Below are 24,176 nucleotides of genomic sequence, written 5' to 3' on the forward strand. Positions count from 1 at the left end.
AACTTGCTGCTACCATTTTTTTGTGTAAATCCCCTTAAGGGAGAAGATAACAGCTGATTTTCGCTATAAATAAGATTCAAAACTCTGCAAATTTCAACAAGTTTAACATTCAAATTTGAAATACTTGTTAAGAAATAAGCTAACTGTTATTGTGCTTTAACTTTATATTGAAAATATGAAGAAAATAAAAAAAAACTTTAAAATTATAGAATACAACTACTTTTTAACACTATATATTATAATACTAACTGAATACGTTTAAAAAATAAGCAAAATTTTCATTGCTTTTAAGTTATAAACAAACATAGAAAAGAAAATTTGTAATATCAAGTGCATTTATGTATATTTTAATTATTTTTTTTTTTTTAGTGTATGTTTAACAAAGCGCAACTTTTTCAATTATATTATAGAGAACACTTCTGAAAAGGGGTAAAACAGAGCAACAAATTATTAAGCCAGAAACTAATATATACTTTTCTAAAGGTTAAAGCTGTGTTGAATACGAATTCGGCTACAGAATGTCGTCATCACATCAGGTTTTCAAGATATCGTGTGCTAAAGTTTGCTAAAAATTTAATGTCAATTTAAGGCTGTTTCAAAATTTTGGTTTAAGATATCTCTAAGAATAAACAAGATAGAAAGAAGATCAAAACCTTATTTAGAAGTCAATAGCTTAAATTTCAGGTGACATAACAATGTTTATAACTAAAGGTGTTATCGGGAAGTTATAACACCTCAAATATGCCAAAAATGGTATTTTATCAAACTTTAGTTTATGGAAACTCGAAAACCTAATATAATAGAGAAATTTTGATATTCTAAACGTATTTTAGTCCAAAGCATACTTCTAAAGCTTTAAGCTGTACTAATTCAAATCCAGCATCAAAATTTCGCCATCTCATCTAATTTTCGAGATATAGTGTGCTAAAATTTAAAGAAAACTCTAAAATCAATTTAAGGTTTTTTCAAGTTTTGGCATAAAATATCTCTAATAATAAACAAGATAGGACAGAGTTTTAAAACTTTATTTTGAAGTTAAAAGCTAAAACTTTTAGATGACATAACAAATTTTCTAAATAAAGGTGTTACCGGGAAGTTATAACACCTCAAATATGTTAAAAAAAAACGGTATTTTTTCAAACTTTAGTTTATGGAAACTCGAAAACCTAATGTAATGAAGAAATTTTGATATTCTTTTAGTATTTTAGTCCAGAGCATACTTCTAAAGCTTTAAGCTGTGCTGAAATCGAATCCAGCATCAACATTTCGCCATCTCATCTAATTTTTGAGATATAAGGTGCTAAAATTTGAAGAAAACTCGAAAATCAATTTAAGGTTTTTTCAAATTTTGACATAAAATATCTCTAATAATAAACAAGATAGGACAGAGTTTAAAACTTTATTTTGAAGTTAATAGCTAAAACTTTTAGATGACATAACAATGTTTATAACTAAAGGTGTTATCGGGAAGTTATAACACCTCAAATATGTTAAAAAAACGGTATTTTATCAAACTTTAGTTTATGGAAACTCGAAAACCTAATGTAATGAAGAAATTTTGATATTATTTTAGTATTTTAGTCCAGAGCATACTTCTAAAGCTTTAAGCTGTGCTGAAATCGAATCCAGCATCAACATTTCGCCATCTCATCTAATTTTTGAGATATAATGTGCTAAAATTTTAAGAAAACTCGAAAATCAATTTAAGGTTTTTTCAAGTTTTGACATAAAATATCTCTAATAATAAACAAGATAGGACAGAGTTTAAAACTTTATTTTGAAGTTAATAGCTTAAACTTTCAGGTGACATAACAATGTTTATAACTAAAGGTGTTATCGGGAAGTTATAACACCTCAAATATGACAAAAAATGGTATATTTTTAAACTTTAGTTTATGGAAACTCGAAAACCTAATGTAATGAAGAAATTTTGATATTCTTTTAGTATTTTAGTCCAGAGCATACTTCTAAAGCTTTAAGCTGTGCTGAATTCAAATCCAGCATCAACACTTCGCCATCGCATCTAATTTTCGAGATTTAGTTTTCTAAAATTTGAAGAAAACTCTTAAATCAATTTAAGGCTTTTTTCAAGTTTTGGCATAAGATTTCTCTAAGAAAATAAGGAAGATAGAACAGAAATTAAAACGGAGATTTAAAGCCAATAGCACAAATTTTCAGATGACGTAACAAATATTATAAACAAAGGTGTCATCGCGCAGTTATAACGCGTCGAAAATGGTGAAAAACGGGATGTTTTCAAACTGATGTAATAAAGAAATTCAGAGAACAGATTCGTATTTAAAGCATTGTAGTCCTTTAAAAAAGAATACTTTAGTTCAGAGTCTACTTTTAAAGGTTGAAGCTGTGCTGGCTCAGAATCCAACATCAGAATTTCTCTATCACATTAGGTTTTCTAGATATAGCGAGCAAAAGTTTGAAGAAAACTTGAAGATATCTCTATAATATATCTCTAATAATAAAGAAGATAGAACGCAGATAAAAACCTTATTTTATAGCCAATAGCTAAAACTTTCAAATGATATAACAAATATTATAATCAAAGGTATCATCGCACTGTTATAACGCCTCGAATAATGCCTCAAACTGATGTAATAAAGAAATTTAGAGTACAGATTCGTATTTAAAGCATCGTAACTCTTTAGAAAAGTATACTTTAGTTCAAACTTCTTCTAAAGGTTTAAGCTGTGATGAATCCAAATCCAGCATCAGAATTTCTCCATTGCCTCGGGTTTTCGAAATATCGTGAGCTAAAGTTTGCTAAAAACTCAATATCAATTTAAGGCTGTTTCAAGTTTCTTAATATCTCTTACAATAAACAAGTTAGAAAGGAGGTTAAAACAGCATTTTGAAGCCAATTGATAGAACTTTCAGATGACAGAACAAACTTAATAAAAAAGACATCGTCGCTTTGTAATAACGTCTCGTATGGTGGAAAGACGAGGATTTTTTCAAACTTTAAGCTATGGAAACGGCAAAACCTTATGTGATGGAGAAATTCTAGGCTCAGTTTGGGATTCAAAACAACTTATCTTTAAGAAAAGTATACTTCAGTTTTTGGGTTTGGAATTTTTTTCGAAATTTAACATGAAAACTTAAAAATTTTAATTTTTTAAAAAATCCTTTTGTTATTGTGTCTCTTTATGGTTTTTTTTCATAGTTTAGCGTTTGTCTTGCTATTTTTATTTCAATTTCTTTAACATTATTTACATTTCTAATTCCACCTTTTTTTCATTCTACCCAAACGAAGTTCTTGGTGAAAATTTTCTTTAATCGTTTTTTTAACGATTTAAGCTAAAATTTTAAAGAACTATTTAAAAAAAAAAAAAGAAACCAAAATGTGCCATGTTTTGTAAAGAAAACGAAATAGCATTTTTTCGAAAATATAGAAAAAAAAACATTGTGCATTAAGTAAAAGAAAAACTTTGTTAAATAATTAGAAAAGGAGAGAAATTTTGAAAAAAATTTTTTTTAATACAAAATCACAATATTTTTTTAGAATAACTTTTTAACTTTCTTCTCAAACTTTAACTATACAACTAATAGTAGAGGTCAAATTAAGACATTTGAAAGACAAAATTCACATTGTTTTTAATTCACTTTTTTTCTTTTCAAACTTTATTACAACTTTTCTTTAAACAAAATAGAGTCTTCGGAAAACAACTAATATGAGAACGCTTAAATTAGGAGCATTTAACAGTCTTATCAAGTAAAAAGTTCCAAAGTTACAAATAATAAAATTTTGTTGTTTAAACTTTCAAGATTTGTTGTTAAATTATCAAAATTTTTACTTGAATTCAAAACTTTTCATATTTTCAACAAAAATTTAAAAAATTTAATTTTTAAAACTTTCAGTAGACTCTTTTGTGTTTAATTTTCATTCTAAACTACAAATCGAATATGAATTTTTTTAATAAAATTAAGATTTTATTTTAATAAAATATTATTTTTTTTTTTAATTTAAAAATTTTCAACTACAAAATGCAATTGGATTATTTATAGCAATATACCTCAAATTTTTGTTTATTTTTTTTTTTAATAAATATATTGTTTTATAATTAAAAAACAATTTCATTTTTTACATAAATTTTATAACACAAAAAACATCCCTTAAAAATAATTTAAAAGTATTATTTTTATTTAAAAATTAAACAAAAAAAAACTTATGAAAATATAATAATATATTTCTTAACTGCCTACAAAAAACTACTTAACTTTTAAATTTAAAAAGAAAAAGAAAAATCAAACAAAACCTTGTAAAATAGTATTTAAGTGTAAAAAAAACTAATAAATAGTTAATTTCTTTTATAAAAATCAAAAACAAATTGCATTTAAACCTAAAATATTTTATTATTTCTTTAAATATAAGTAAAACAAAATTCTAAGTGTCTATTAATTACTTTTTTTAGTTTTTAAATAAAAAAAAAAACATTAAAATTAATTCTAATTCTAAGTTTATAAGTTTTTTTAAGTCTAATTATAAAATTTTTATTGTTTTTTAAGTAAACAAAAAACTAAGCCATTTTTTTATATAAACAAAAACAAAAACAATTTCATTATAGCCATTGTGTGAAAAAATAAGTCATGATATCAGTTTTTTTATAAATATAAATATTCATTTTACCATAAAATCTTCTTAAAATTAAATAAATATTTCATACTAAAGAAACAAAAAACAAAAAATTATATTTTTTTGCACAAAAAAATTCTATTTGAAAAAAGATAAATAATAAATGTACACTTAAAATGTAATTGAAAGAAAATGACAAGGCAATTATTGCTAAAGAAAAACGTAAATATAATATTAATATAAAATAATTGATAAAAATTTAACAAAACAACAACCACAACTTAAATGTAAAATTATCATAATTTATAAAATATACATGAAATAAAAAGAAAACAAATTATTTGAAATCAAAACAAAAAGAGTTTATTATTTTAAATAAAGTTTAATAAAAAAGGTAAGTAAGTTAAATAAATAACAACAACACCAACAAGTACAAAGTTTATATTAAATATATTATTATTAATTAATTTAGAACAACAATTTATGCTTAAAAATACTTAACAAACAACATAAACATGTCCTATAACATCAAAAACAACCTAAAACCTACTTGTATGTATGTGTGTGCACATTCATTTTTGTTTGCAAAATCGTGCAATTGAAATTTTAAGCTAAAATTGATTTCTTAATACCAGGAGCCCAGAATGCTCAAAAAAGTAGTAGGTATATTTTGGAGCAAACCTTTAGCATACCTTAAGGCTGTTGAAAGTATTTGATTCACCCTGTTAAGAAAAACCTGCACAGGATGTATCAAATAATACTTTAACTCATAAGCCTAAAAGTATGTGCATGTTAATTGCCTTATTTTGTTTATCTTAAGGGAAAAATTAACGCATAACGTATTAATTTATTCAGTAAAGAAAACTACATGATTATTTTTATTTAACAATTCATTTTGTATTTTAATTCTGTTTGTTATATAAAATTCAGCTACATTTTAAACTTAAAACTAAATTTATTATTACATTCATACATATTTATTATGTATTTTGTGTCCGATATGCAGTTCCTTTAGTTATAATTTCCGTTTTTAGATCTGAAAAAGTACATACATTAAAAACAAACGATTAAAAAAATACGTTACTAATATTATCGTAAATTAAGCTAGTAAGTTAAGATAAAACTGAATGAGAACTAAAATGGAACTGAACTAGAATTAAAACTCGAACTGAACGGGGAATAAACTAATACTGAACTAGAACTGAACTAGAACTGAACTAAACTGAACTAGAACTGAACTAGAACTGAACTAGAACTGAACTAGAACTGAACTAGAACTGAACTAGAACTGAACTAGAACTGAACTAGAACTGAACTAGAACTCAACTAGAATTGAACTAGAACTGAACTAGAACTGAACTAGAACTGAACTAGAACTGAACTAGAACTGAACTAGAACTGAACTAGAACTGAACTAGAACTGAACTACAACTGAACTAGAACTGAACTAGCACTGAAATAGAACTGAACTAGAACTGAACTAGAACTAAACTAGAACTGAACTAGAACTGAACTAGAACTGAACTAGAACTGAACTAGAACTGAACTAGAACTAAACTAGAACCGAAGTAGAACTGAACTAGAACTAAACTAGAACTGAACTAGAACTGAACTAGAACTGAACTAGAACTGAACTAGAACTGAACTAGAACTGAACTAGAACTGAACTAGAACTGAACTAGAACTGAACTAGAACTGAACTAGAACTAAACTAGAACTGAACTAGAACTAAACTAAAACAGAACAAGAACTGAACTAAAACTAGAACTAGAACTGAACTAAAACTAGAATTGAACTAAAACCAGAACTGAACTAGAAATAAATTCGAACTATATTCTAGTCTATAGTCTAGTCTATAGTCTAGTCTATAGTCTAGTCTATAGTCTAGTCTATAGTCTAGTCTATAGTCTAGTCTATAGTCTAGTCTATAGTCTAGTCTATAGTCTAGTCTTTAGTCTAGTCTTTAGTCTAGTCTATAGTCTAGTCTATAGTCTAGTCTATAGTCTAGTCTATAGTCTAGTCTATAGTCTAGTCTATAGTCTAGTCTATAGTCTAGTCTATAGTCTAGTCTATAGTCTAGTCTATAGTCTAGTCTATAGTCTAGTCTATAGTCTAGTCTATAGTCTAGTCTATAGTCTAGTCTATAGTCTAGTCTATAATCTAGTCTATAGTCTAGTCTAGTCTATAGTCTAGTCTATAGTCTAGTCTAGTCTAGTCTAGTCTAGTCTAGTCTATAGTCTAGTCTATAGTCTAGTATATAGTCTAGTATATAGTCTAGTCTATAGTCTAGTCTATAGTCTAGTCTATAGTCTAGTCTATAGTCTAGTCTATAGTCTAGTCTATAGTCTAGTCTATAGTCTAGTCGATAGTCTAGTCTATAGTCTAGTCTATAGTCTAGTCTATAGTCTAGTCTATAGTCTAGTCTATAGTCTAGTCTATAGTCTAATCTATAGTCTAGTCTATAGTCTAGTCTATAGTCTAGTCTACAGTGTAGTCTATAGTGTAGTCTATAGTATAGTCTAGTATAGTATAATCGCTGATTACAATTTCGTTATAAAAATAATTAAATATCATACGTGTACCTCTGGATGGTACAAAATTGTATTTATGATAATAATGTTAATAACATTTAAAGTTTATTAACATTCGTATAATAATGTTAAAATGAAATGAACAATAGCTTTAAGTTCTTTAAAAAGCTTCATACAATTAACAGTTGTAGCATAAACTGAACGAAACTCTAGCAAAGAAGAAACAACATGCAGGTAACAAACAGTTGCTGTTGAAACATTAAACATAGCGGTCTTAGTAACGGCAGTACGCGGTGAAAGAGAAAAAGGAATTTAATTAATGAATCGAAAATAATTGTGTATATATACCACAACAAGACGTGTATTAAATTTTTAATTTATAATTTATAAAACGGGGGAAAAAATACCAACGAAAAAGTAATAAAATATGAAATAAGATAAAATAAATTAAAGTGAAATTTTAACAGCAGAATACAAATTGTACAATTTGGTAAAAGAAGTGTTAAAATTAATTAAAATAAGTAAACGAATTAAACTACAAATAGCCAAAACGAATGTACTTGAGTTAATTGGTCTTAACAACTGACCTTAAGATTTTTATTGTTGTAGTTTTATTACATTTTGAATAAAATTTATAAACATGACTTCGTTGTCATTAAATTTAATGCGTGTAACCTGTAATACAAACACGTTAACAGCTTTGGCTGTTGCTGGCAGATATTCGTTTAGATCAAACTCATCATCAGCACAACCATCAGCATCGTCGTCGTCGGTGCCGCCAACAACAACAACTACAAAGTCTAGCAATTTGTTTAAACAAACTAAACGTCAAAATTCCTCTGCCACCGCTGATGCTGCCGAGGTCACTGCTTGTCCTCATTTCGCTTTTAATACGACCGAATCAACATCGACCGTACACCATACAGCTGAATGGCAAAATGCTTTGCCGTATCATGAAATACCTGGACCAAAACCTATACCAATATTAGGCAACACCTGGAGGTAGGTTTTTTTTATTATTTGTTGTTTTTTTAATTCTTTGATATCGATTTGAATTGTGTTTATGTGTTTATTAAAAAAAAACTAGCAAAACAACAACAACTATAACAATAAAGTAACGGTCATTTGATTTTTATGAATGAAAACAAAAGACTGAAGCAACAAACTTGATATTCGTAGGTGCATAAAATTTAAATACACACACACACACACATTTGTATGTATTTCAGTGATGCATTTAGAAATAAATATGTTACTTTGTTTAAAGTAATTAAGGTTTTTGGAAAAGAAAATTATTTTTTATAAAAAATGGATTTTTTAAAGAAGAAGTGATGGCAGATTGAGTTTTTTTTTCTAAAAATTTGCAAAATTTGAGTAGAAACGATTTGTATTTGTAACTCTGTCTGAATGTATAGGGTTCACACAAGATTTGATGTCATGAGTTTTGCCAAACAAGAAACAATTGGCTTGTCCATTGACTACTCTGCGGACAGATCTATTGACTAGTTTATGGAAAAGTCTTTTAGACTAGTTTTTGAACTATATGCACTAGTCTATTGACTAGGCTATCGACCAATCTATTGCCTAGTCTATGGACTAATCTCTATTCTATTGGCTTTTCTATTTTCTAGTATAAGGACTAGTCCATGATCTAGTTTATGGACCGGTCTATGAATTAATCTATTGAATCGGACTAAACTATTGACTAGTCTACGAACTATAATAGTCTATTGACTAGTCGATTGACTAATCTATAATATTTCGATTAATCTATAGTCTATTGAATATTGCAAGTACTAGACTATTGACTAGTGTATGATCTCGTCTATTAAATAGTGTATAGACTAGTCAATTAGCTACTCTATTGTCTATTTATGGTCTAGTATATTGAAAAATCAATAGTGTGTGGGGACTAGTCTATTAAATAGCCCGTTGTCTTGAGTAGTATCTGGACTATCAATATGAACTAGCGCATTGACTAGACTACTAACTAGTTTATAGATCAGTCTATTGTCTAGCGTATATATTGGTCTATTGTATTGGTTTAGTCTAAAGATTAATCTGTGTAATAACCTGTTGTCTGTAGAACAGCCTGTTGTCTAAAGTAGACTATGAACTACTTTATATACTAGTCTATTGACTAGACTACTGACTAGTTTATAGACCAGTCTATTGTCTAGCCTAATCTATTGACATGTCTATAGATTTATCTGTGGTATAGCCTGTTCTCTTGAGTAGTCTATGGACTATAGATTATGAACTATTCTATATTCTGGTCTATTGACTAGACTACTGACTAATTTATAGACTAGTTTATTGTTTAACCTATAGATTGGTCTATTGTATAGTCTATGGTCAAGTCTTTTAACAGATCTATAGACTAATCTGTGCACTAGTCTACGGACTATACTATGAACTAATCTATTAACTAGTCTATGGTCTTGAGTAGTCTATGGACTATAGATTATGAACTATTCTATATTCTGGTCTATTGACTAGACTACTGACTAATTTATAGACTAGTTTATTGTTTAACCTATAGACTGGTCTATTGTATAGTCTATGGTCTAGTCTATTAACAGATCTATAGGCTAATCTGTGCACTAGTCTATGGACTAGACTATGAACTAATCTATTAACTAGTCTATGGTCAGGTCTATTGACTAGTCTTTGAACTATTCTATTGACGAATCTAGGAACTAATCTTTTGTGTATAGAATAGTATCTACAACTGCATATTTAAATTTGGTCTATGGGCTAGACTATTGACTAGTTTATGTAGTTTACTACTGACTGGTCTACGGGCAAGTCTAGTCTGTGAACTAGTGTATGAACTACTTAAAGAAGAATATAGACAAGACAATAGAATAGTTTATAGGGTTGTCCATTAGGTAGTATATAGCCTAAGCTATTAACTATTCTATTGATAGATCGATCTGTCTAATGACCAGTTTATGTATTATAAACATTCTCAAATTTTAACTCAGATATTTGCGTTAATGTTGGCACACCCTGTAGAGTAAATAAGTTGAGTTTTTTTTTAAACTTTGATCAAGATTTGCGGTCTAAACTTGTTTATTTTACAACTGCAAACAGGAAAATTTTATTTATCAACAAAAAGTGTAATTTAAAATATTTTGCAAGAGTTTAGTTTGTTTTCTCTAAAACATAAATACAAATACAATTTTACAACAAAAAAAACTCCTAATAAAATGTACACAAAAACGTATTTGGAAAATGATATTGAGAAAGTTTATTTCAAAATCTGGTAATCTGGACGGACAGATATTAATTTTGTTCTATTTTTTTCTAAATGAGTAATTAAGTTTCTTTTTTAATCAAAAATGCTATTTTTCAACAATTTAGGAAAATTTTCGTTTGCCTAGCCAGGCAAACAGTAGACAGAAGGACGGACATATATCACTTCAAAGTTTTGTTTAAATATTTTCAATCTATATTTTGATTGTTTTTGAAATAATTTCAAAATACTTTTATTATTACCCTCGTAATCCAAATCTACTTAGTTTTTGAACAAAACTCTTTAACAAGCAAAAAATATTAATCGTGTGTAGAATTTTTAGCAATTATCTGTCATTTTTTTTAAATTATATAAAATGTCATGCATGAATCAAGAGATTTATATTTTTCGTAATAAAAAAACAATCCAACTAGAATTATATCTGCGTGAATAGAATAAAAAAACCAAAAGCAGTCATAAAATAATTTTAATTATACAGAATAATGCAATCAAGACTTGAAATTTATAAAAAAAAAAATAACAATAAAGAACTACAATAAAAAAACACTTTAAAATTGCTGTACTTAGCATTTGTATGGAAACTAGAGGTTTGCAAAATGTTGTTTGAATTTAGTCTAAAGTTGAAGAATAATTTTAAATCAATTAAATAAATTTTATAGAAAAGTTATTTCAAAAAAGAAGAAAAAGTATGTCATTTAATACGAAAGTTTTTTTTAAAATTTACATAAAAACAAAAGCAATTTCTTTGTTGAAAAAAATTCACAACAAAAGACTTAAGCTAAGAACCAGTTTCGCAAAAGAAGAACCATTTTTTAAAGAAAGAAAGTAAGTTACTATGTATAAAAACCTAAATTTATAAAAAAATTCTTTAAAAATTTAAAGCGATTATACAATAAACGACATTGAAAGTTATTTTTTTTTGTATTGTAATTTTCTTAATAATTAATTAGTATTATGTCAAATAACATTAGTATTAACATATTAAAATTTGTAATTTGGCTTGAAGACAAGAAAATGACAAGCAAATGTTAGCATTTCCTATGTAAATTAAAAGACTTAAGTCACTAACTGTGGCGAGTAAAAATGCACGTTTTTATTTGCTATGAAAACAAAAGACTTAAGACACAAACTTTTGTTTACAATTACAATGTTTCAAAAAAAAAAAAAAAAAAACAAAGACTTACATATGTACATATTTTTAAGCCAACTACTTAACGGCTCTAAGTGTTATTTTAATGTCAATGAATTTTATAATCTAAAATCAAATAATCAACGACAAAATAACTGCTTTCACTCTGCCTATCTTCTTTTGTTTAACACACTTGGCCTGAAGTTTGAAAGTTTTTTTTTTATACAATTTTATTTCTAAACATACATACATGCTATGTGTGTTTTTAATACCAAGTTTATTGGTATGTTTAAATAAGCGTGTGTGTGTTTATGGTACACGCATTAATTATTACATAAATATAAATATTTGAAACAAGACACGTACCAGACTAAAAAATGTTTTTGCTATTTTTTTTTCTATACACACATATCATTGCAATGCAAATGTCTCCAACTGCAAACACTAGAAAAAATATGAAAACTTTATCTTAGCTATTTACACACTCATACGAGGGTAATCTGAAAAGTAACATCTGTCATCAAACCCTCAATAAACACTTTTAGTATTGACTTTAGTATTGACTGATCTATAGTCTTGACTATAGACTATTCTATAATCTTGACAAAAGACTGATCTATAATCTTGACTATAGTCTAGACAATAGACTGATCTATAGTCTTGACTATAGACTGGTCTATAGTCCTGACTATAGACTGATCTATCGTCTTGACTATAGAATGATCAATAGTGTTGACTATAGAATGATTTATAGTGTTGACTATAGAATGATCTATAGTTTTGACTATAGACTGATCTTTAGTATTGACTTTAGATTGATCTATGGTCTTCACTATAGACTATAGTCTTGACTACAGACTGATCTATAGTCTTGAGTATAGACTGATCTATCGTCTTGACTATAGAATGATCTATAGTTTTGACTATAGACTGATCTTTAGTATTGACTTTAGATTGATATATAGTCTTCACTATAGACTGATCTATAGTCATGAGTATAGACTGACTGACTGAATTGACTATAGACTGATCTATAGTCTTGACTATAGACTATTCTATAGTATTGACTATAAACTATTCTATAGCCTTGACTATAGACTATTCTATAGCCTTGACTATAGACTATTCTATAGTCTTGACTATAGACTATTCTATAGTCCTGACTACAGACTATTCTATAGTTCCAACTATAGTCTTGACAATTGACTTTTTATAGTCTCAGAAATTGATTGCTCTATAGTCACATACATAGACTGGTCTTTAGTCTCAATAGTCACGGTCTATAGTTTGGACTGTAGACTAGGCTATATTCTCGATTATAGCCTAGTCTAAACTCTAAACTATAGAATAGTCTTAAGTCTAGACTATAGACTGGTCTATAGTCTCGACTATAGACAGATCTATATTCCTGAATATAAATTGGTCTAAAGTCTTGACGATAAACAGCTCTATAGTCTTAACCACAGACTAGACTATAGTCTTGACTACTAGCCCTCGTTGAAACAAAAAATCATAAACCCAAATTTGCATATTGAATATTATATATATGCCTATTACACTATGAACGAAAAAAATGCAAATATTTCATATTTATTTTAGCGATGACCGATTTATTTACAAATACTATTCAAAATTATTGTTTTTATTTTTGCAGTCAATAGATTAATAAATATTAATTTGTATGAAGTAGAAGTAATAGCTGTTGGTAATTACTATTTTATAAATTTTTGCATTTTGATGGAATCATCGTAAAAATATCTCAAACAAGACCTTGAAAATTGCCATATAATATTCAGACATATAAATAAACAAATTATTTTCTAAGGTTAAATTTATTAACACTTTTCGATTCTGTTCTCTAGATAAATGTGTTAAACAGAATAACCTTATTTAACAATATGTATATTCTAATAATTTCTATCTTACGATAATGCCGAGACATTATATAAAGTTTCTAATTAAATTTGTCAATATGTATGCAAAATTCTATAATTTGTTAAAAAAAGCAAACGCATTAATAAGAATTTTTGAAATTAGTTGTTACATTTTTGTAAATTTTTTGCATATTTTATACAAACATATGCAGTACAGTAGCAAAAAACTATGTTTTCTTTAACCACTAGCAGCTGTCAGGTGTTAATTTATCAACTGACAACATTTATAACATCATAATTGCAGATTATAACACATTTTATATTTATTTTAAACTGTATTTATTCAAGGTCATGGTAAATATTAACGACCCAACCAAATTGTATTGTTTCAAACCGATGGATGACAACTTGCCAATTGAAAGAAAAAATAGGGAAATTATATGTATGAATCATAGAGGAAATTGGTTTTTTAAACTAAAACTCTGTTTGTTTGTATAATTTGGAAGCAGTCAAGTGTACATTTAAATTTGTTTGTTTACAAACACACATTTCGCTTTTTAAAAATAAATTTGTTACGGTAGTGAAAAAGTGTTGATGAATTTTGTAAATAAATATTTAAAATTATTTTACTAAATTGAAAAGAATCTTTAACACTTGACCGTGAATTTTTAATTCCGTTTAGGATTGGCGATGGGGGACTTAGGAAATAAAGTTGTAATTGACATTGGTAGAAGAGAGAATTGAAAAGTTTCTGAGTGTTTCTTACAGAGAATAAAGAAAAAATTCATTAAATTTGAAAACAAAGCAAATATACTATTCTATAGTCTAGACTATAGACTATTCTATAGTCTAGACTATAGACTATTCTATAGTCTAGACTATAGACTATTCTATAGTCTGGACTATAGACTATTCTATAGTCTTGACTATAGACTATTCTATAGTCTTGACTATAGAATAGTCTATAGTCTAGACTATAGACTATTCTATAGTCGGGACTATAGACTATTCTATAGTCGGGACTATAGACTATTCTATAGTCGGGACTATTGACTATTCTATAGTCGGGACTATAGACTATTCTATAGTCGGGACTACAGACTATTATATAGTCTGGACTATAGACTATTCTATAGTCGGGACTATAGACTATTCTATAGTCGGGACTATAGACTATTCTATAGTCGGGACTATTGACTATTCTATAGTCGGGACTATTGACTATTCTATAGTCGGGACTATAGACTATTCTATAGTCGGGACTATTGACTATTCTATAGTCGGGACTATAGACTATTCTATAGACGGGACTATAGACTATTCTATAGTCGGGACTATAGACTATTCTATAGTCGGGACTATAGACTATTCTATAGTCGGGACTATAGACTATTCTATAGTCGGGACTATAGACTATTCTATAGTCGGGACTATAGACTATTCTATAGTCGGGGCTATAGACTTTTCTATAGTCGGGACTATAGACTATTCTATAGTCGGGCCTATAGACTATTCTATAGTCTGGACTATAGACTATTCTATAGTCTGGACTATAGACTATTCCATAGTCTGGACTATAGACTATTCTATAGTCTGGACTATAGACTATTCTATAGTCGGGACTATAGACTATTCTATAGCCTGGACTATAGACTATTCTATAGCCTGGACTATAGACTATTCTATAGTCGGGACTATAGACTATTCTATAGTCGGGACTATAGACTATTCTATAGTCGGGACTATAGACTATTCTATAGTCGGGACTATAAACTATTCTATAGTCGGGACTATAGACTATTCTATAGTCGGAACTATAGACTTTCCTATAGTCGGGACTATAGACTGTTCTATAGACGGGACTATAGACTATTCTATAGTCGGGACTATAGACTATTCTATAGTCGGGACTATAGACTATTCTATAGTCGGGACTATAGACTATTCTATAGTCGGGACTATAGACTATTCTATAGTCGGGACTATAGACTATTCTATAGTCGGGACTATAGACTATTCTATAGTCGTGACTATAGACTATTCTATAGTCGGGACTATAGACTATTCTATAGTCTGGACTATAGACTATTCTATAGTCGGGACTATAGACTATTCTATAGTCGGGACTATAGACTATTCTATAGTCGGGACTATTGACTATTCTATAGTCGGGACTATTGACTATTCTATAGTCGGGACTATTGACTATTCTATAGTCGGGACAATAGAAAGTTCTATCGTCTGGACTATAGTCTAATTTATAGTCTTGACTATAGACTAATTTATAGTCTTGACTATAGACTCTTCTATAGTCTTGACTATAGTCTGTACACTATTCTATAGTCTCGACTATAGACTATTCTATAGTCTTGACTATAGACTATTCTATAATCTATTTTAATAGATTATTCTATAGTCTTGGCTATAGACTATTCTATAGACTGCTCTGTGGTCTTGACTTTAAATCTTCTATTGTCTTGTCTATAGACTATTCTAAGGTCTCGACTATAGACCATTCTATAGTCATGACTATTTATAGTTATCATATCTAAATTTTGTAGTTCTAATTTCTAAATTTCTTTTAATTTTTTTACATTTCAGAATGATGCCCATCATTGGACAATATACCATAGGTGATGTTGCCAAAATCTCCTCTCAACTACATGAACAATATGGGCAGATAGTACGTTTTAGTGGTTTGATTGGTAGACCAGATCTGCTGTTCATATACGATGTAGATGAAATTGAGAAATGTTATCGTAATGAAGGTCCCACACCCTTTAGACCCTCGATGCCAAGTTTAGTTAAATATAAGGGAGTAGTAAGAAAAGATTTCTTTGGTGAACTTGGCGGAGTAGTAGGAGTGTAAGTTTGTTTTATTTAAATATAAATATTTCAATAACTAATAAGTTTTATATAACACAGTCACGGTGAGCCCTGGAGAGAGTTTAGATCAAGAGTTCAGAAGCCTGTTTTACAATTATCTACCATACGTCGTTATTTACAACCTTTGGAAGTGGTTACTAATGATTTTTTGGAGCGTTGTGAATCTTTATTAGATGCCAATTCTGAACTGCCCGATGATTTTGATAATGAAATCCACAAATGGTCTTTGGAATGTAAGATAACGAATAAATTTTTAATAAAATCATATTTTTATTTGTTATGCTTTTAAAGGTATTGGACGTGTTGCTTTGGATACTCGTTTGGGTTGTTTAGAGTCGAATTTATCACCCGACTCTGAGCCTCAACAAATTATAAATGCTGCCAAATATGCTTTACGTAATGTAGCTACTCTGGAATTGAAAGCACCCTATTGGAGATATTTTCCCACACCATTATGGACTCATTATGTCAAGAATATGAATTTCTTTGTGGAGTAAGTATTGAGTAACTAAAATAGTCAATAACTTAAAGTTTCCTTTGAATTCCTTTGAAATTATTTTAGAGTTTGCATGAAATACATTAAAACAGCAACAGAAAATTTAAAGCTGAAAGGACCCTGTACCAATGGTGAACCTTCACTATTGGAAAAGGTAATTTTATCACAAAAAGATGAAAAAATTGCCACTATAATGGCCTTGGATTTGATCTTAGTTGGTATAGATACGGTAAGTTTCAGCTGCTTCTCAATATTAATGAAAAATTTAAAAATATTTTCTATATTTAATAGATTTCAATGGCTGTATGTTCTATGCTTTATCAATTGGCTACCCGTCCGGAGGAGCAGCAGAAAATCCATGAAGAATTGAAAAGACTAATGCCAGATCCCACACAACCATTAACCATACAATTATTAGATCAAATGCATTATCTAAAGGCTTTTATCAAAGAAGTATTTCGTATGTATAGTACGGTTATAGGTAATGGCAGAACATTACAAGAGGATACTGTAATCTGTGGTTATCAAGTGCCCAAAGGAGTAAGTATTCCTTGTGAAAGAGAACTATAAATATAAACTTTTATATAATTATTAGGTACAAGCCGTCTTCCCCACCATAGTCACCGGCAATATGGAGGAATATGTATCAGATGCTGCCACTTTTAAGCCTGCTAGATGGCTTAAACCAAGTCAAGGTGGCATTGAGGGTAAATTGCATCCCTTTGCTTCGTTGCCCTATGGCTATGGAGCTCGCATGTGTTTGGGTAGACGTTTTGCCGATTTAGAAATGCAAATTTTATTATCAAAACTTTTGCGTAACTATAAATTAGAATATGAACATGAACCCTTAGAATATGCTGTTACATTTATGTATGCTCCAGAAGGTCCTTTAAAATTTAAAATGACCAAGTATTAGTAGTACATGTGTATGTTGTAAGTTATTTTTAGGTTATTATGTTAAATTTATTTTTATACTAAACTTTGTAGCGAATAAAAAGTAAATATGTATGAGTGATCACAGATTTTTACTATTTACTCAAATGGCGTGTTATTTAAGGATCTTGGTGGGAAATATGAGTGATCTCAGATGTTTACTATTTTCTCGATTAGAACGTTATTTAATGATCTACATGCGATTTTAGATTTTTCAATTCGATTTTTTGGTGGGGAATACATGTAAGTGATCAAAGATATTCATTATTTTCACAATTGGAGTGTTTTTTTAAGAATCTACAGCCGATTTTCAGTTTTACATATTAAAATCGATTTTTATGGGAAATAGGAATGATCACAGATTTTCGAAATTTTTTCAATTTGTGCTTTTTTTTTAAGGATCTACAGCCATTTTGAGTTTTTTATGCAAAAATTGATTTTTGTTGGGACAAATGATTGATCACAGAAATTCACTATTTTATCCTTTGGAGCATTAATTCAGTTGAAACAAACAAGGGGAAGGTATTATTGTTGTTTTTCTTGATTTCTAGATCAGCGACATTTCTATGCAAAATCACATTCTACTCAATTCAATCTACTCTAAAATATAGCATAAGTTTTTCTTACCTTTCAAATCTAGCCTTTCAATATTCTTTCTTTAGTCTATTTTGTTTGTTTCTTCTAGATTTTATTACAAAACTTTACTTCATCTTATTTACGCTTCCATGCTTTAAACCAGCTTTTAATCGCTTTTAAACTTTGTTCAGCATCCTGTTTTGTTTCGCCTTTCAGTTCAAATACTATATCGGGTTTATACGAATCCTTAGCCTCTTCCAATATCGTTCCAAATATTTCACATTCCAAATTTGATTTCAACTTCTTTTCATTATACTCGCGCTCTTTAAGACGATCGTAGAGTACAGTGTTATTGGGACAAGTTACCACAAATACAGCCTGAAACCATCTTTCGGGAAAGAAATCACAACCATGATATTCGACTACATTACCACCTTGTTGCATGAGTGGTTCCATATAATCCATAAGTTTGTCTTCATCTAAAATGGGACATTCATATTCCTCATCGTATTCTTCGATAAAATCTTTTTCTTTGGCCACTTTTGAACAGTCTATCCAATTGAGTTTCAATTGTTCGGAAATTCTTTGGCAAATGTAAGATTTGCCTACGCCTGGTGTTCCTGCGTTTATTATATGTTATTTTTTATAGACAATTTCTTTATATATCAAAATACTAACCTGTTATTAAGATATTGGGTAAGGCATCAACATTTTCATCGGTGGAAGTCATTTTTATTAATATTTTAATAAATTTTATGGATTATTTTTTCCCCCAACAATAAATGTAAACAAAAAAACATGTGCAAGGCGAATTCAGATAAGGTGGTGGTAGTTCGGTAACAACAAAATTTTCCAAGTAATTTTTTTGTTTCATTTGGTACGCACTGATGTCAAAAACAATAATTGCGGCAAAACGACTAAAATTATGTAAAATTAATATTATTGTGAAAAATAAGCATAAAAATATAAAAATTTATTTAAAAATTATATACTGAATGAAAGAATCTTGGTTTCAAACGGAAAATTCTATTCCGGCGGAGTAATTTTTAAGATTTGCACGTTGTAGTCAGCTGCCGCTGCCAGATGGGTGAGTACCTCATATGGGTTTTGTTATATAAAGCAATTTATTAAAATTTTTTTAGATCTCCAAATTTTACCATAACGTAGAAGACAGCTGCCGCCGGTCTTCATGTGGGTTTTTTATATAAAGTATTCCATAACAGATTTTTTTATAATGCTTGGTATTTTCAAATTTTTTACATAAGTTATTTAAAATACTAACGAAATTTTTCTCTGTTAATGTAAACAATAAAAACAAACTCTGACATCAGTGCGTACCAGTCAAGTGAAGAAAAATTAATCAGCTGATTGAATAACACCACCTTATGTGAATTCGCCTTGAACATGTGCAACTGCCCTGAAAAACAGAGTTGTTAAATAAAAAAAGCTGCCAGACTAAAGAAATAGATGTGTATTCTCTATATTTTCTATGTATGGTAGCCTCAATGTTGCAAATAATATGGCATTCCTAGCAGAGACTTGCGCCGATTCGGCTTAAGCCGACTAAGCCTAGCCGCCGAACAAAATGTCAAAGCCGCCGCCGCCAAAAATTTTTCAGCTTAATACGGCTTGAAAATTTCGCCATATTTTGTACAATTTACAGAATACTTTCGCTAAATTTGTGGAATTTTACAATATAAAATTAATTTGTTTTCATTTAAGCAAGTTTTCTTTTATCTAATAATAAGCCGCTCATTGAAATTTGGCCGGTGTAGAACTTTGCTCAACGTTCGATGTACATGCTTCGCCTCAGATATTTTCGTGTTTTCGCGCCTAATTCGAGTCGCTGCTTTGACTTCAAACCAGCTTCGTTGACGTCAACGGAGCTACACCTTTTTACATTGCTGGTATGTCATACCGTAAAGGGCTAGGGTATCGAACATGTGTATTTCAAATGGGAAGTGCAATTGATGTCAATTCTGCCGACTGCGAAAAGAAATTTTGCTAGAATTTTTCGCGCCAAGCTGTTTTCTGCATTTTTTATTTGCCACAAAAAATCTGTTGTTGTGTGTGTGCGAAAATCTAAAATGACAGAAATGATATTCTTTAAATAAAAAAAATAATGTTTTACTAAAAATTGAAATTAATAAGATTGTATGCTATACTACTATACCGAGGGTCATTGTACAAAGAAACAGCAAGTGTTGGGTTGAATTTATTTAAATTGTTAATAATTATGATGAAATTTTTTTAAGGCGGGGTTTGTTTTCGTTTAATACCCAAAAGTGTTTATCGAAATCTATATTTGGCATATTTGTGAGATCTAGAAGATTAAAAAATGTAAGTAATGGTGTAAACGGTTTTAGCTAAAGAGCTGAAATTTAGACAAGAGGTTGGTCTTCCACCAAATAGATCCACTTAGACGGGATTTTTGGAAATTCGAATGATTAGGGGGTTAAAAATGGTAAAAACGGGTAAATTCGGTAACCTCATATCTCCTAAACTATAAAAGATACAAAAACATTTTAAAGCTTATCGTCGTTCATTTAAAAAATAAGCGGGCAGGTGTCTGGTACTTTTTTCAAATTCGGCCCCTTTGGGGAATTAACGGGTAGAAACTGTAATTTGGTACTTCTTTTGCACCCCATGTATCTTTTAAACCAGAGAACATTCAAAAAATATTTTTGAATCCTTCATAACTTGACGAACAAATAAAAATATAAATTTAGTACTTTTTGGATATTCGGACGTTTAAGGGGTGGAAATTGTACCTATTTTTGGTACTTTTTTATAAAACATTGTTTTTGGTTTATTAACTTATACATATGAATACATAATAACGGGCTCCCAATACGATGTTGCAACTGGTACTTTTTTGACTTAGAACTTAGAAACATGTAATTAAGCACTTGAGAATCTATAAAAGTAGACTTTTTGGTACTTTTTCGTTCTTCAAAAGGTACTTTTTGATTTTTCTATTTTTCTCGTTCTTCGACTGGTACTTTTTAATTTTTTATAATATTGAACCTAGAAACATGAATTTAGGAATGTACAGCCCGGATTAAGTAATAACATATAAAAGGGAACTTTTTGGTACTTTTTCGTTCTTCAAAAGGTATTTTTTGAATTTTCTATAATATTGAACATGGAGTAAGTGAGAACATATAAAACGGGACTTTTTGGTACTTTTTCGTTCTTCAACTTGTACTATTTGGATTTTCTTTTATAATGAACCTAAAAACATAAAACTAAGCAATCAGGGACTTGAGTGAATGAAAATTTAAACTGGAGTATTTCTGGTAATTTTTCGTTCTTTAACTGGTACTTTTTGAATTTTCTAAAATATTGAATATATAAACATAAAATTAAACACGCAGTATCCTAATTGAACGAAAATTTATCTCGCTTACGTCCATTTTGCAAAAAGGGCTCGATATCAATCGAAATCTCTATAGGCCATAGTTGACCCTTCAATAATTGATTTTAACGTTTTCTACGTACTTAATAATACCATAATAAAACAATTTTTGTTGGAACGAAAATATGTAATGAAATCTTCTTCAGAAAATGACTTAAACGCACATAAATGGCTTTCAAATGTCGATGTCGACGAAATAAACATTTTTAGGAACCGAAACCCACATTTATGAAAAATAAAATTATGAGTATCGGTCCGCCAATACAACCCTCTTACAGAAAATCAGTTTATAGCTGATACATCATTCGAAAAGTTATCATTATGATAGAATTATGGTAGAATTAAAAAAAAAATACTTTAAATTATATATATTATTGATCCAATTCCACATTTAAGTCCCTAATCCGAAAATCACGGTGACGTTCTTATTAATCTAATGATCGGACCACTTCCGAAATTTGCTTTTTTACGACATATGATTTGCCTTACTTATTTTAATCATAAAATACCACTAAAATAGGAATAGTCTTCCTTTAGAGTTGCGAGTTTTCATACATTCTAATAATGTTTTCAAAGTGAAACTTTTGGAATATTTTTCAATCTCTATGTGATCCCTTTAAATCAGCGGTTCCCACAGATTTTTACTTCGCGGACCCCTTGAAGAACTTATTTAATTTCGCGGACCCCCATACATATTTTGATATCTTATTGTTCTAAATAATTGTCCATCCGAAAATTGACCTAGTTCATTAATCCCTAGGTCTAATAAATGTAGAGATGTCATATCTATAAAATATTCCCGTACATTGAGAATATATAATATTTCAGATATGTAGGTTTTCAATTGCATGTTTTGAAGATAGAATGACTTCTTTGTTGATATGTTAACATGATGTTTAATTTTATGATCGTGAGATCTTTCATGTTCATTTTTCTTCAAGGTAGCGAAAAGGTTTCTTTATCAAATATTTTCACATGTGCTTAAGGAGTCACGTTTCAAAAATTTGTTGCGATTGCAAAGGGTGAACTGAGTAAGTGAGCTAAGTTTTCGGGAAAATAATATAAGAAAGTTCGCATAATATATGATTTGAACTCTTTGTTAAAGTACTGTGAATTTGGAACTTAAATTTGAATTTTAAAATACCAACGAATTATTTTACTTCATGGTTTTTGGCTACATATTTACGCGAAACGCTATGGATTTTCTGATGTTAATTTAATAATATGTATTGGTCGACAAAATCAAGTTAAAATCTGTGTATCACGTCGGATTGGAATATTTATAAAGAGATGCATAAAGAGTCACCTCTGTTTTGGAAATATATAATTTTAGTCCTTTCAAACGAGAACACTTTTGCTTACAATTTGATAAACTTAAATCTGTAATAAGCTTGTCTTTGAATTGAACTTCATACTCCGGAATACCAGTATCCCTAATTTAATTGTAAGGCAGAGTATTATTTGTCTGAAATAAAAACCATTATTTCAGTACATATACAGAAAATAAAAATTACAAATCACGCAGTACTTTACTTTATAAAAGTTATACAATAAATTTGTAGGGCCTAGCTTCTTCCTGATAAACAACCGAAAAAAAAATAAAAAAATAAAATTCAAAAAGTCACCAAAAAATTTGGGATTATTCCACAAAAATTGGAGATATTTGTACATACATATAAAAGCAGAATATTGTTTATTCATGGATTTTTTCGTTCGTCTTCGCGGACCCCCTAGGATTTTACTACGGACCACTAGGGGTCCGCGGACCCCCATTTGGGAAACGTTGCTTTAAATGATGTTGTTCTGGAAGAACTTTAACATCCATGTAAACATTTTGGGTAATAAACTGGGGGACTACCAATGAGGGGAGCGGAACCTCCCATATGAATTAAATACAAAAATTCGTTTATCTGGGAAACTAATATAACTAAATTCTTCAAATTTTGCACGAACAACTTTAATATTCATCTGAACATTTTGGAGAAAAAAGGGCGGACTTTCATCTGGGGGGCTTGGAGCTCCCATATGAATTAAATAGAAAAATTCGTATATCTGAGAAACTATTAGAGCTAGAATCTTCAAATTTTACTGAAGAACATTTAGAGAATAACGGGCGGACTTTCAATGGGGGGCTTGGCACTTCCCATATGAATTAAATACAAAATTTTGTATATCTGGAAACTATTAGATTATTCAAATTTTTCATAGATTAAATTAAAATCTTAATTAACGTTCGGAATCTAAGTGGAATCTCCCATATGTAACAAATTGTATATCTGGAAAACCATTGTAGTTAGAATCATCAAAATTGTTAAGTAGGCTTCTTATTTATATTGCTTTTAGGGTAGCACAGCACACTGGGTATAGCTAGTAAATAAACGAATAAAATATCTTTGTTTTTACGTTATTGATCATTTTCTTAATGCAAAATTTTGTAAAAACTGATTTTCTGCAAGATGTTTTATATGGAAGATATGGTTAAATAT

The 24,176-nt window shown here is 29.2% G+C and overlaps 2 protein-coding genes across 2 annotated transcripts; one reads left to right on the forward strand and one right to left on the reverse strand.

Annotated features, from left to right (window-relative positions):
* Positions 1-5,575: 5,575 nt before the first annotated feature.
* Positions 5,576-19,148, reverse strand: LOC119601707 (adenylate kinase isoenzyme 6 homolog). Its single transcript, XM_037952843.1, has 3 exons — positions 18,951-19,148; positions 18,324-18,892; positions 5,576-5,624 (listed from the first exon to the last, which is right to left on the reverse strand). The coding sequence occupies exons 1-2, from the start codon at positions 19,000-19,002 to the stop codon at positions 18,408-18,410; spliced, it is 537 nt and encodes a 178-aa protein (XP_037808771.1). The 5' UTR covers positions 19,003-19,148; the 3' UTR covers positions 5,576-5,624; positions 18,324-18,407.
* Positions 7,363-17,772, forward strand: LOC119601706 (probable cytochrome P450 301a1, mitochondrial). The gene is made up of 7 exons (XM_037952842.1): positions 7,363-8,121; positions 15,983-16,246; positions 16,307-16,500; positions 16,559-16,760; positions 16,830-16,992; positions 17,055-17,303; positions 17,359-17,772. Exons 1-7 carry the CDS (start codon positions 7,760-7,762, stop codon positions 17,677-17,679), a joined length of 1,755 nt encoding a protein of 584 aa, XP_037808770.1. The 5' UTR covers positions 7,363-7,759; the 3' UTR covers positions 17,680-17,772.
* Positions 19,149-24,176: the final 5,028 nt, after the last annotated feature.

Source organism: Lucilia sericata, unplaced genomic scaffold (genome assembly GCF_015586225.1).
Source record: "Lucilia sericata isolate MDLA Ls3-8-SP2 unplaced genomic scaffold, ASM1558622v1 Contig000186F_arrow, whole genome shotgun sequence".
NCBI classification, from domain to species: Eukaryota; Metazoa; Arthropoda; class Insecta; order Diptera; family Calliphoridae; genus Lucilia; species Lucilia sericata.

What these genes read in the sequence shown, in the direction of transcription:
- LOC119601706 (XM_037952842.1), top strand. Translation starts at nt 7,760, where the DNA reads ATGACTTCGTTGTCATTAAATTTAATGCGTGTAACCTGTAATACAAAC. An exon ending in CTTGGCGGAGTAGTAGGAGT is followed by an intron (nt 16,247 to 16,306) that starts GTAAGTTTGTTT and finishes TATATAACACAG; the next exon opens with TCACGGTGAGCCCTGGAGAG. An exon ending in TCTTAGTTGGTATAGATACG is followed by an intron (nt 16,993 to 17,054) that starts GTAAGTTTCAGC and finishes TATATTTAATAG; the next exon opens with ATTTCAATGGCTGTATGTTC.
- LOC119601707 (XM_037952843.1), bottom strand. Translation starts at nt 19,002, where the DNA reads ATGACTTCCACCGATGAAAATGTTGATGCCTTACCCAATATCTTAATA. An exon ending in ACCCAATATCTTAATAACAG is followed by an intron (nt 18,893 to 18,950) that starts GTTAGTATTTTG and finishes TAATAAACGCAG; the next exon opens with GAACACCAGGCGTAGGCAAA.